Source organism: Eubalaena glacialis, chromosome 15, assembly GCF_028564815.1.
Source record: "Eubalaena glacialis isolate mEubGla1 chromosome 15, mEubGla1.1.hap2.+ XY, whole genome shotgun sequence".
NCBI classification, from domain to species: Eukaryota; Metazoa; Chordata; class Mammalia; order Artiodactyla; family Balaenidae; genus Eubalaena; species Eubalaena glacialis.
The window spans coordinates 68,516,109-68,530,311 of record NC_083730.1 but is presented as its reverse complement, the minus strand read 5'-3'; the positions used below and the strand labels follow the sequence as shown (position 1 = coordinate 68,530,311).

General features: G+C 49.2%; 1 gene segment (V, D, J or C); it reads left to right on the top strand.

Annotated features, from left to right (window-relative positions):
• The first annotated feature begins 7,102 nt into the window (after positions 1 to 7,102).
• On the top strand, positions 7,103 to 12,809 carry LOC133075153 (immunoglobulin lambda variable 3-25-like). The segment is given in 3 exon segments: positions 7,103 to 7,148; positions 11,726 to 12,013; positions 12,751 to 12,809. Coding segments are annotated over 3 exon segments (393 nt in total).
• The last annotated feature ends 1,394 nt before the right edge of the window (positions 12,810 to 14,203 follow it).

Genomic DNA, 14,203 nt, shown 5'->3' with positions numbered 1-14,203 from the left:
ACATACATCAAAGTGCACAGAAGTGGACAGCTGCAGCATGACAGCCCCTCTCCGGGACGTCCTTGAAGGATATGGTGAAAGGAAACCCTCCCCGCAGGCAGACCCTCCAACAGTGCACCTGGCTGTGCATTCTGGAGGGAGAAATGGCCCCACGTGCAATTATATATCGAGTCATTGGTTTGGCTGGATGGTCATGGACTTGGAAGGAACGTGATGGAAAGTTGGTGAAAAAATAAATTTGCAACATGGTTGGACCTAGAGGTTGTCATACTGAGTGAAGTAAGTCAGACCAAGAAAGACAAATATCATATGATATCGCATATATGTGGAATCTAGAAAATATGGTACAAATGAACATATTTACAAAACAGAAATTGAGTCACAGATGTATTAATAGAAAACAAACTTATGGTTACCAAGAAGGAAAGGGGGGGATAAACTGGGAGATTGAGATTGACATATACACACTACTGTATATAAAAATAACTAATAAGAACCTACTGTATAACACAGGGAACTCTATTTGGTGCTCTGTAATGACCTATATGCGAAAATAATCTAAAAAAGAGTGGATATATGTATATGTATGGCTGATTTACTTTGCTGTACAGCAGAAACTATCAATAACGCAACGTTGTAAATGAACTATACTCCAATAAAAAATTAATTTAAATAAATAAATTTGGGAAGAGGTATGTGGATAGACCTCTCTGAAAGTGCAAAAATTACGTGAAGATATTTGCGTCCAGTGTGAATGTTCACCAATGCGTGACCTCAGCAGAGGAGAATTTTAATAATCAAGTGGATAGGATGGCCCATTCTGTGGATTCCAGGCAGCATCTTTCCCCAGCCACCTCTGTCTTCATCCAATGGTCTCACGAACCAAGTGGCAATGGTGACAGCGACAGAGATTATGCAAGGACTCAGCAACATGGGCCAGGGCCACCACAAACCAAGGTCGACCCGGCAGTCCAAACAGTTCTGCTAATAGCCCAGAATAGCCTCTGGGAATGAAAGTTTGCGTCACCTCATCAAGTCAAGAACCACGACCAGCTGAGGTGCTTGCTGAGGGCAGAGGAAATACAGAATGGATAGTAGAAGAAGGTAGTTATAAATACCACCTATGACTATGTGACCAGTCACAGAAATGAGGACTGAATGGTCATGAGTGTTTCCTCTTCATTTTGTTATGAGTACATTTGTGTGTGTGTGTGTGTGTGTGTGTGTGCGCGCACATGCACGTATTAAGCAAACAGCTTTGTTTTCTTTCCTCTCTTGTTCCCTTTCACTGTCACTTCTCTGGGAGTGCTTGGGCTCCATTTAGGGTTCAAATCTCCAGGAGGCAAATAATCTCCAGAGACTTATTGCTGCCTCAGCTTCCCAAATCCCTGCACCATGCTGAACCGTCTTACAATGTGGGGGCCACCATCTGATAGAATCGACATGCTTAAAATATCCAACCGAGTCCAGAAGAGTAGGGTTACATCCCCCACTCCATCCTCCCTCAGTTGCCCCCATGAGGCTTGGAAAAAGACTTAGTTAATAGACACCCAACCCAGAGCAATGAGTCCCAGGTTCCCTTACTCCTCACGTCCATAAACAACCAGACTTTGTGGGGAATCGAAAAGGGTGTCTCCAAATGTCCACATGCATTCTCTTCATTTCAGAATGTAATAGAGGACACAGACAGTATTTGATACAGAGCTACTGGCTGGATTCTAGGACTTCTAAGCTCAGATAGAGCTTGGATTTGAGACAGAGAAGTTTTATTTAGAGGCTTTCAAGGAAAGACTGAGGTTCATTTTAGAGGGAATCAACCAGAGACCCAAAGTCAAGTCTATCAGGCCTGAAGTCTCTTTTGGGAAAGGAGATTTGCAGACATTTGAGAAGCAGGGGACACTGTGAGTCCATATCTCTGTTTGTGGGAAACTGGCCCAGCTGTGCATCTTTTCAACAGACACCATTTTCATTTCCCATAAGTGGTCCCCAAGCATGCCTCAGCAGCTGTGACGACCCTCACGCCCAGAGAGGGTGGGCGACTGCTGAAGGAAAACAGACACAAAGCCCTCACCACCCCCTCCACCCACTCTTCATCTGTAGGTGTTTACCCAGCTGGGATGCAGCCCTGGTGCAAGCAGGAAGCTGGGTGGGGGATTTGCATGAGGGCTGCCCTTCACTGAAGAGATGGAGAAGAGGAGATTTAAGTTGAAGGAGTCCAGCCGCAGCTGTGAGGTCCTCAAGAAGCAGTGCATGTAGAAGCATCACCAACATGTCCTGGACCACTGTCCCCTTCATGGGCTTTTGCACAGGTCAGGGCAGACTCCCTGGGCTCTGGGGAGGGGGCCTGGGCAAGGGACCCTGTGGAGGAGTCGCCCTAACGGTGGTGCCCATGGACGTCTCCTTCTGTTCTCGTCAGCTGTCAGTTCCCAGCCTGTGGTGACCCAGGAGCTCTCCCTCACGGTGTTGCCCGGACTGACAGTCACCCTTACCGGCTCTACGAGTACGGGATCCAGCACAACTGGGAATGCTCAAGAATGGTTCCTGAAGAAACCAGGCCAAACTCATCTGCAGCTCATACACCACATGGACAAATGCCCAGCATCCATCCCCAGCTGCTTTTCAGGCTCCATCCTTGGGGGCAGAGCTGTGCTCACCATCGCTGGGGTGCAGCCAAAGGAAGAGACTGAGGACTTCTGTATAGTCTGGTCTGATGCACCTGTTTCATAGTGACAGCTTCTAACGGGGAGCTGAATCAGCCTGGAGTAGCCAGCTCCACCTTCCTCCCCGCATGGTCCTTCCAGGGCATGGAACCTGGGTCAGCACCACGGACAGGGCTTCCCTTCCCCATAGGAAGAGCAGCTCCTTTCTCAGCGGACCATGGGCAGAGCAGACAAGCGACAAAGACCAGACTGGAGGCTGAGCTAGTGATGACCATCACAAGTCAAGTCATGTTGATCCAGCATTTTCAAGCAAGATCTCTTTAACCTAAGACTTCAGGAGAATGTTTTTAACGTTCCACCAGAAAAACCATCTTCCCCCGCCAAGTGAACTTGGCATTGTTATTGCTTCTCTCAGCCCCTGCCTTTCCCTGTCAAGTGTGTTTCCCCAAATCCTCTGCTCCCAATCACAGCAGCAAATCTACAGACATTTGGGGAAGGCGGTGACTAGTCACCCACACAGAACAGTAGACAGGGCTCAGGACCAGAGGCACATGCAGCAGCTAAAGCCCCAGCACTGCTTCATGGTGAGTACTGGGCAAAGGAGAAGGAGGAGTAACCCCTCCCCTGAAGATCTTCAGACCCCAGGTAAAATAGGGAAGGCCAAGGGGTTTGTCTCAACCTGCCTGTGTCAATCCTGTTCCTGCTCCCAGGGCTCCAGCCTATGCTAAGCAGCTGCAAAGACCCGGATTTATTACGTGCGAATCCCCTTTGCTCCACCTGAATACATGTCACTTCTACCCCTCAAATTCTTAACTCAAGGAAAATATCACTCTGGCCCTGAGCTGGGTTTGAATCCCAGATCCCTCAGGATCTGCCCATGTGTAGATGTTGTAAATGATGCGGACCATTTTAAAGTGAAAAGTGAGTAAATGACAAATGCCAGGGGGATTAAATATCTGATTTTATCCCCCAAAATAGATATATAGACAGAAGACTCTCTGACATAAATTGTAGTAATATTTTTCCATCTGTCTCTTCAGGCAAAGAAAAGAAAACCAAAAATAAACAAATGGGTCCTAATGAAACTTAAAACTTTTGCACAGGGCTTCCTTGGTGGTGCAGTGGTTAAGAATCCGCCTGCCAATGCAGGGGACATGGGTTTGAGCCCTGGTCTGGGAAGATCCCACATGCCACAGAGCAACTAAACCTGTGTGCCACAACTACTGAGCCTGCGCTCTAGAGCCCGCAAGCCACAACTACTGAGCCCGTGTGCCACAGCTACTGAAGCCCGCATGCCTAGAGCCCATGCTCCACAACAAGAGAAGCCACTGCAAAGGGAAGCCTGTGCACTGCAACGAAGAGTAGCCCCTGCTCACCACCACCAGAGAAAAGCCCACGTGCAGCAACAAAGACCCAACGCAGCCAAAAAAATAAAATAAATAAAATAAAATAAATTAATTTAAAAAGAAAACCTTTGCACAAGAAAGGAAGCCATCAAGAAAATGAAAAAGGGAACCTACTGAATTGGCGAAAATATTCAAATGATGTGAAAGATAAGGGGTTTATAGATCCAAAATATATATAAACAGGTCATACAACTCAATATCAAAAAAACAAACAACCCAAAAACAAATGTGTAGAAGACCTGAATAAACATTTTTCCAAAGAGGACATGCAGATGGCCAACTGGCTCATGAAAAGGTGCTCAACCTGGCCAATCGTAAGAGAAATGCAAACCAAAACCACAATAAGATATCACTTCACACCTGTCAGAATGGCTATCATCAAAAAGAATACAAATAACAAATGTTGCTGAGGATGTGTAGAAAGGGGAACCCGACTACACTGTTGGTGGGAATGCATCAACTATGGAAAACAGTAGGGAGGTTCCTCAAAAAATGAAAAATAGAATTACCATAAGATGCAGCATTTCCACTCCCGGGTATATATCCAAAGAAAATGAAAACAATAATTCAAAGCAACACATGCACCCCTATGTTCATAGGAGCATTATTTACAAGAGCCAATACATGGAAGCAACCTATGTGTCTATCAACAGATGAATGGATAAACATGTGGTATATGTATACAATGGAATATTAAATGCCAAATGAAATTTTGCCATTTCTAACAACACAGATGGACCTGGAAGGCATTATTCTTAGTAAAATCAGTCAGACAGAGAAAGACAAATACTGTATGTAATCACTTATATATGGAATCTTAAAAAAAAGAAAACAAATGGATGTATGTAACTAAACTGAAACAGACTCATAGATATAGAGAACAAACAAGTGGTTATTATCAGTGGGGAGAAAAAGGGTGGAGGGGCTAGATACGGTAAAGATTTAGAAGTACACACTATTATGTACAAAATAAATAATCTACAAGACATACTTTATAGCACAGAGAATATAGCCAATATTTTATAATAACTTTAAATGGAATATAATCTATATAAATATCAAATCACTGTTGTACAACCAAAACTAATATAGTATTGTAAACCAACTATAATTCAATAGAAAAAATATTTAATTTTATAGAATAATTATGTAATGTTATAGAGGTGTTAATTATGGCTACAGTGGAAATCATATTACAATATACAAATGTAACATATTACCATGTTGTACACTTTAAATTTACACAGTGTTATACGGCAAATATATTTCAATTTTAAAAGTCAGCTAAAAAAAAAATGATGGGGACCAGCAAGAACACCTGTCCTGTTTCAAAGTACTACCCCAGCCTTCACAGTGGACACCTCAGTTATACCAAAACCTTTGTCTTCATCTGAAACAGGATCTGGGGAGGAACTGGGCTGGTACCTGGACAGCTATTAACCCACCATTCGTTGGCTGGATATGTTTCTCCTTCATGTAAAAAAACAAAATCCTGACAGCCTCACTGGTTTGCTAGCCAAACCACTGTCCAAACTCTTAGAGGTGCAAGAGGAAATTTCTGGGTGACCTACAAAAATAGTGAACTTTTCACACAAAGACCATTTCCCTGGAGAATATTTAAATAACCATACGACAACCTGGACAAGGGGCACATAAATCTCCTACTTGACACAGAATTGCAGAGGCTGCAGGGGAAATGTCCACATTGGAAATATAAACATGACACCTATGGATTGTTTTGAAAAGAAAAGCCAGAAATTTCCTCCAGGTACATCCCTGTCTAGCATGAGAGCTGATGTCTAACTTGGAGGATGGAGATCACATGGGGAAAAATTATGTTCAAAAAGTATTGACAGGACTTCCCTGGTGGTGCAGTGGTTAAGAATCCACCTGCCAATGCAGGGGACACGGGTTTGAGCCCTGCTCCGGGAAGATCCCACATGCCGCGGAGCAACTAAGCCCGTGCGCCACAACTACTGAGCCTGCGCTCTAGAGCCTGCGAGCCACAACTACTGAGCCCACGAGCCACAACTACTGAAGCCCACGTGCCTAGAGCCTGTGCTCCGCAACAAGAGAAGCCACTGCAATGAGAAGCCTGCGCACTGCAATGAAGAGTGGCCCCTGCTCACCACAGCAAGAGAAAGCCCACGCGCAGCAACGAAGACCTAACGCAGCCAAAAATAAATAAATAAAATAAATAAATAAAATAAATAAATTTATTTTTTAAAATGTATTGACAATTACAGATTATTAAATGTACAATTAACTTGTCACACTCATGGACCATGAACCAGCAACAGATGATATTATATGCACCGGATCCCTAAGACCTAAGCAGTAATTCCAGAGAAAAGATCATGAAAATGCTGCACTAGTCGCTTTGAATCTAGAGTGTGCTGTCCTTGGGTTTTCTGTTCAGCCCCACGGGGAGCAGGGCACTGTCAGCCTCCCAGGTGTCAGACCCCCACCCCAGGGCCGGTGCAGCAGCGCTGCCCTCAGGCAGCAGGGAGAACTGACAGGAAGAATCTACAATTTAGGCTGAAAATTTCCCACACCCCCTCCTAACCCAGACATGTTCTAGAACACTCAGAAGACGCTATTATTTAGGGATTAAGACATCTGCCACTGAGGAACTGTGATCCAGGGCAGGACCTTACCCCTATCTAAGTCCCAGCTTGTCACCCATAGAATGGGTTCAGAGAATACAGACCCACCTCTGAGCTCTCAGTGGCCAGGCCCATCCAGGAGTGAGGCCAGGACTCAGACTGGGATGGAGATGTCATCCCCAGACCATGGGACCAGCAGGTGGAGGAGGATCCCCCGGGCCGAGGTGGGGTCTGCAGGGGCCACCCCTCCCTCTCCGTGTCCCTGGGGGCTGAGCCCTTCTCTGAAACCACAGAGCTCCCCAGGCAGCCCCCCTGGGCTCTGGCTGATTTGCATCCCCAGCAGCTCTGTCTCCGGCAAGGGGATAAGAGAGGCCTGGGAGCAACCCTGCCCAGCCTGGGCCTTGGGGAGCAGACTTGGGGTGCCTCCACCATGGCCTGGACCCCCCTCCTCCTCGGCCTCCTGGCTCACTGCACAGGTGCTGCCCCCAGGGTCACACCCACCCCTGGCCCAGGACTCGGGGACAGGCGTGGCCCTGACTCTGAGCTCAGCAGGGCGCTGCCCGTGGGGTCAGGAGACTCCTGGCCCTGCCGCAGGATGGGGGCTGGAGGGGCTGAAATCTCCCCACGGTGCTGACTGTGTGTGTGAGCCCCGACGGGCTGCGCCTGCCAGAGAAAGTGAGGGGGGTTCTCATTTGTTCAGAGGCTCCATCCACCAGCCAGGCCCATGGGCCACTGGGGCTGAGACTGATGGGAGGGGGCGCCCTCGGGGCCCAGAGAATCTTTGGAGCTTAGTCCAGGCCAGGCAGGTGAGGGTCTCTGGACATGGGTTCTTCACCTCCAGCTTACCTGTCCTTTTCTCTCCTGCAGGCGCTGTGTCCTCCTATGAACTGACTCAGTCACCGTCGATGTCGGTGTCCCTGGGACAGACGGCCAGGATCACGTGTGGGGGGAACAACATTGGAAGTAAATATGTTCAACGGTGCCAGCAGAAGCCGGGCCAGGCCCCTGTGCTGGTCATCCATGGCGATAGCAACCGGCCCTCGGGGATCCCTGACCGGATATCTGGCTCCAAATCGGGGAACACGGCCACCCTGACCATCAGCGGAGTCCGGGCTAAGGACGAGGCTGACTATTACTATCAGTCACATGACCGCAGTTATAATCCTCATGGTGACACAGGCAGATGGGGAAGTGAGACCCTAACCTCCCTGCCTGGCCCGGCGCTCACTCCACCCGCCTCTGGGCAGCTGGAGGGCAGGCCTGAGGCTCGGGCGTCCTCTCTGGTCCTGGCCCGGCTCCTCCAGGGCTGGACACTCTGTCCTCTTGGGGCCTTGGTTCGTCCTGATGAAAATGGAGAAAGGTGTCTGTTCTGAGCTACAAAGACTGCTGTCAGGGTTGAGAGGAAAGGAAAGTTTTAAGGGTCACGATGTGGCCCAGGACCCGAGTGTGATCCCGTGTCTCAGGAGAGGCCGCGCTCTGTGAGCCGGCGGCGCTCTGTGGGGATCCGTCTCCTCCTGGTGGAACCCGCTACAGGAGTCCTGGGGCTGGGTCCCCTGCTCTCCTGGATGAGGCGCCCCACGTCCTGCGGGGCTGCCTGCGGCCTGGAGAGGCCTGAGACCTGGCCCTGTCCCCTGGGACCCTTCCTCTCCTGAGATTTCACAGAAACCGCAGAGGAAGTGCTGAGTCCACCTGGCTTCTCCTGGGGACACTCTCCTGGACACACTGTCCTCAGGTTGGACCCCAGGTCCCAAGTGCCCAAAATTACTGTCTGATGGGGACGGAGTTTCTGTTTGGGGTGATGAAAAAGCTCTAAGAATAGATCATGGTGCTGGGTGCACAACGTTGTGAATGGGTTTTGGTACCACTGGATTTTCACTCAAAAATGATTGTATTATCCAGGTTTCTCCAGACACAAAACAAATAGGATAGGTATGAATAGAGAGAGATTTATTGTGAGCAGTTTATTATGAGGATTTATTCTGAGGAATCTGCCCATGAGGTTTTGGAGGTTGAGAAGTCCCAGGAAGCACCGTCTGCAAGTGGACACCCGGCAGAGCCAGGGGTGAGATTCAGTCCGAAGACCTGAGAACCAGGGAAGCCGATGTATGACTCTCAGTCCCAGGGGGAGACCGATGTCCCAGCTCCCCCGTCAGGGAAGAGGGGGGCTCTACCTTCCTTGGCCTTTTGTTCCTCCCAGGCCAACATGGGGAGGGCCGCCTGCTTCACTGAGCCCACAGGTTCAAATGCTCACGTCCTCCAGAAACACCCCCGGACACCCCCAGAAATAAATGTAAGTGGGACCTCGGTTTCCGAGTCAAATGCACACACAAAATGAACCATCACGGTGATTAAAGTAATAACTCTTATGTATGTATATTTTACAATATTTTTTAAAATTGCTCAGTCTGAAATAAAGTACAGGGATTTGAATTTTGAAGTCATTCGACCAACAAAGCAGCAGAAGAATTGTGTAGTGATCACCCATATACCCTCTCCCTGGTCGTAACATGGGTTACATGGTGCCCTGGACAGTTACAGCCTTTCTCTCTCTCCATATATATGTATGTATGTATGTATTTCAGAGAATTCACATTCATCCGTCCAGTCCACAGGCGCCGCATTCCCAGGTGCCCAGAAGTTTATTTTAGCGGTTAGTTTTGTTACCAGATAAGATCCTCAAGGTTCCCGCCCTCACATTTGGTTCTCACTTCTCTCTGATCCAGCATTTATCAGCTAAGATTCCTTATGACTCTAGGCTATGGGATCTTTTGCAAAAGTTCCACAGAGAGGGGTGTGTTCACTGTGCACAGGAGGACAGTGGTTCTAGTGTGAGAAACGCTAACAGAGCCCCTCACACAGACATGAAAGGATCAGAGACAGTAATTACAGTCATTCTAAGAAATAAGAACTATAATAAAGGCAACACATAGGTTAATTTAAAAAAGGCTGGTCTTAAGGTACTTTTGGTAAACCTGCAGGCCCTACAGACCCCTGAAGACTCAGCTCTCAACCAATAGATTGGCCATGAGACACCAGTCACTCCCACCTGCTCAGGAGAATGAGGACCAAGCATCACTGCAGCAGAGGCAGCAGGACCCAGCCAGGCCCCTGAATGGCCAGGCAGCCCTGCATCCCCGCAGATTCTCCAGCTTAACCTGGGGTACAGCCCCGCTGACCACCCCCACGTGCAGGCTGAGGGGGCTTCTAATGACAGAAAGGATGTGGTGGGGACGACAGTGATCTTGGGGACCCCGTCTCCCCTCCCAGCCTGGCCCTCATGCTCCCCTCCCTCCCTGATGAAGTTCTGCCCCAAAGGATCAGGGTCTGAATCCAGGACCCCTGGGCTCCATCCTGGGCTCACCCCACTTTTCTCTATTAATCTGGGGACTTACTCTCTCTGGGCCACAGCTTTACCTGCTATAAAATGGGGAGGTATGTACTGAACTTAAGAAATTTTTTTCCAAGTTAAATTATAAAAAGGCCGCCAAAGTGTATTGTTAACTAAAGAGGGAATCAGTGAGTTATGAGGTCCTAGAGTTTCCTGTCGTCACTCTGCAGGAATCCAAGGAGAGGGGTTCAGCCATCTGTATGATTTCTGGATAGAATCCCAGTGGAATAAGCAGGAGATCCCCAGTTTCCTTAAAAAGGCAGACTATGCTAAGGTAGAAATGCTAGCACCACAAACTCTGAGAGGTGTGAGATGACATTAAAAAATTTAAAAAATTAAAAAAGGAGGAGAGATGGTGGAGATCATGATGTTGATGATGGAGATGATGGTGATGAAGCTGGTGATGATGTTAATGATGATGGTGATGAAGATGATGATGATGATGGTGATGATGATGATGATGATGATGATGATGTAAGGGCTTAAATGATCTCAAGTGCCAGGAACATCATCACCCAACTGACCTCCTGGGGAGGGGATAGTATCAATCTTGGTTCCCAAATACAAGGAACCTTGGGTCCTGAGGAGATTACACACATTGCTATGGAACTTGACACTTTGCAGCTACAGTTCATCCTGCACACTCTACTCTACTAACAAAACCAAAGGGACAGGAAGGGCATTTCTACCCTGAGACATGGTTACAGGAATAGCAATTGCACTGTGTAGGTGACCTCTCTGTGCTGGGCCGGGCAGGGCAGGGGTCACAGCTGCTCAGAGGTGGGGCTGGACTCCCTGGTCCACACTCTCTCAGGTGGTCTTTGGGGTGACCTGAGGGAGGGGAGCCCCGGTCTGATTCTATTCCACCAGCAGGGGGAAGCAGAGCGCAGCCAGGAGCATCAGGACAGAGGGTGGGGCTGCCCAAGTGGAGCCTCAGAGGGAACCAGCCCTCAGGGTCCACAGGTGTCCAAGGTTCAGTGCTCGGCAGGAAGTTGGGACTGACTGTGCCATCCCCTCAGGACACAGTAACCATATTAAAGGGTCACATTCACAGTGAACCCCAGGACTCCCAGGGAAAGGGGCACAGTCCATGCCTCAGCCCACGGCCAGGATGCTGCCAGGCTGACAGCCCCACTGAGCCAGCCCAGGAGAGACCACAGGCCAGGATGGTTTTGGACAGTGGTCATGCGGTCAGACATAAGGAAGGTGACTGTGACCTCAGACCTTGGAGGCCAAGTCTGATTTTTTGGACATGCAAAGCCGTGGAGGAAGCTGGGTGACAGTCACCTGGGCTGATGGTTTGGGTGACTCCCATCTCAGTGAGGAGCCCCGGGGGGTGTAAATTTGCATAAACCCAAACCCTCACTGCCCCCCTCAAAGCTCTGAGAGGGAATAAAAGGATCTGATTAGAGCCCAGCGCTGCTGTGGTGTCTCGGAGGCAGAGCTCAGGGCATCCCCACCATGGCTTGGACCCCTCTCCTGCTCCCCCTCCTCATTCTCTGCACAGGTGCTGCTCCCCAGCCCTGCCCGCAGGCTCAGGCCCCCCAGGACCCTGGGCTGGGCCTGCCTCAAACCCAGAGTTCAGCCCAGGCACAGCTTCACAGTGGGACCCCTCCCTGCGAATGGGTCCTTCATTCTCAACCCCTCTCCCATCCTCTCTTACAGGCTCCGTGGCCTCCTATGAGCTGACTCAGCCACCTGCGGTGTCCGTGTCCTTGGGACAGACGTCCAAGATCACCTGCTCTGGAGACTTACTGGACAAAAAATATACATCTTGGCACCAGCAGAAGCCAGGCCAGGCCCCTGTGCTGGTCATTTATCAGGATAGCAAGCGACCCTCAGGGATCCCTGACCGATTCTCTGGTTCCAGCTCAGGCAAAATTGCCACCCTGACCATCAGCGGGGCCCGGGCCGAGGACGAGGCTGACTATTACTGTGGGTCAGCTGACAGCAGTGATTATCTTCACAGTGACACAGGCGGATGGGGAAGTGAGACACAAACCTCCCTGCCTGTCTGGCTCACACTCTCCTCCAGCCCCAGGAGGACTGTGGACAAACAGTGACAGGTCTGGCCTGGTTCCCCAAGATCTGAGCCCCTCAGGCTGCCCCTCCTCCCAGCCCTCCAGAGAGGCTCTGCACAGGGGCGTCAGGAGTGGATTATGGCCTGGCAGGACCAGGCTGTCCTGGTGTTATCTGGGCCATGGTGTTGACTTGGGGAAAGAGACCTGAATGAAAGGACAGACAGAGGGGACACAGACCCAGTGCTAGTGGACCCTGGATATCCACATGGTGCTGACTGGCCACTCATCAGCCCAAATCTCCTGGATGGACTCCCAGAACCACCCAGCTCATCAGAGCTCCTGAACCTCCAGGATCTTATGAAAACGTGGGACCCTGAACAGAGCAAAGCAGCACAGTGGACAGAGTCGGGGCCACCACGTCCCTCCTCCGGGCTCACCCACCTCCCACCCGTGCTGGAGCCCCTGCCAACTCCCAGCTGTGCCCTCCCTGGGGAGGGCTGTCATTGCAGACGTGGCCCTTCCCAAGGTACTGTCCCCTCTCTGAGGATTACTCAGGTCCAATGATGCCTGAGGCCAGGATCCCAAGTCCCTGCCTCGGTTCAAGACGACATGCAGGGCCCCACCGCCAACTCCTCACCTGTCACCACACTGCAGGGCTGACCTGTCTAGCCTCCCACGCTTCCATCCAGAGATCACACTCAACACTATGCATGCAGCATTCAGAGTGAAGTTCCAAGGATCCCAAAAAGAAAATGCAAGTCTAGAGGGAAGAGTATTAAAGGGGAGAGAGCTGCACAGAGAGACCTCTGCAGACTCCAAATATTCCTCAGATACTGAGGGGCTCGCATGTAGGAAGAAACGACGTGAGGTTGAGGAAGAAACCACCAAGGACATCGGAGGACGGTCCACACGCGTGGAGTCACACATGCCTCCGAATAGGGCCCGCTCCCCAGACACAGGGGGAAGCTCCTAATCAAGGCATCAGAGTGAGCAGTCTGAAGAACACCCCACAGCAGTGGGGAGACTTAAGCCCAGATCAAAGGCTGCCCTGTTCCCACCTAAGAAAGTGTAAAAGCAAGTACAGACAGGATTTAACTGTGTCCAAGCAACTTTGCTAAAACTAAAGCAAAACAGTACAAAAACCCTATAGGGAGAAATACAAAATATCCCATATACAACAAGGAAAATCTCATAATACCTGAACCCTGTCAAAAATTTCCTGTAAAGAGGCAGGAAAATAAGAGCAATAATAAGTACAAGTGTCAGTTAATCCAAACTTGCCCTGAAATGGCCTAGATGATACAGTTTACAGATGAGGATACAAAAGGAATTTTTATAACATATTCCATTTGTTCTTGAGATTGAGGAAAGATTGAACACATTAAGTGGAGATGTGGAAACCTAAAAGATGATCCAAATTGAATTTCTACAGATGAAAACTACAATATCTGAGATTAAAATACTCTGGATGAGACTGACAGCACTTAGATGCGGCCAGGGTGAAGACTAGGGAACTTGATGACATAGCAATAGAAACTATCCAAAATCAACACAGACCATTAAAAAAACAATGACCAGAGATGTCATCCCCTGCCCAAAAAACGACTCTTCTTAACAAATTTTACACATCATTCCAAGGTCCAGCTCTCACTCAAGCTCATTTCGACAAGGTAGGACAGGTAAGCTCCAGACCCATGTGGCCTTAAAAAGACTCTGGAGGCCAGCAGGAGGGGGTGAGGGTGTCCACGGCGACCTGGAACAGAGCTCCTGAGATCCAGTGGGCGCACTGAATGGGTTTAGGGGCCCCTCACTCCAATGTGAACTCAGCTTAAGTAATTACATCTGAATTGACCCTATTTCCAAAGAAGGTCCCACTCTTAGGCACTGGCGGTTAGGACTTCAACTGGTAATTGCGGGAGGTCCTACAATATGTTTGTGTATTTTGGTGTGGCCAGAAAATTTTGTCAGTGACAGAATCCCAAACCCAAGACATTTCCCTTCCCCCCCCATTCCTATGTCCACTATTCCATTGTCTCTGCTTTTTATTAAGTGTAAAGAGAAGGATTAAGGATATTCATAGATGGGAGAGGAGTAAATATTCATATGTGCTCAAAACATATCA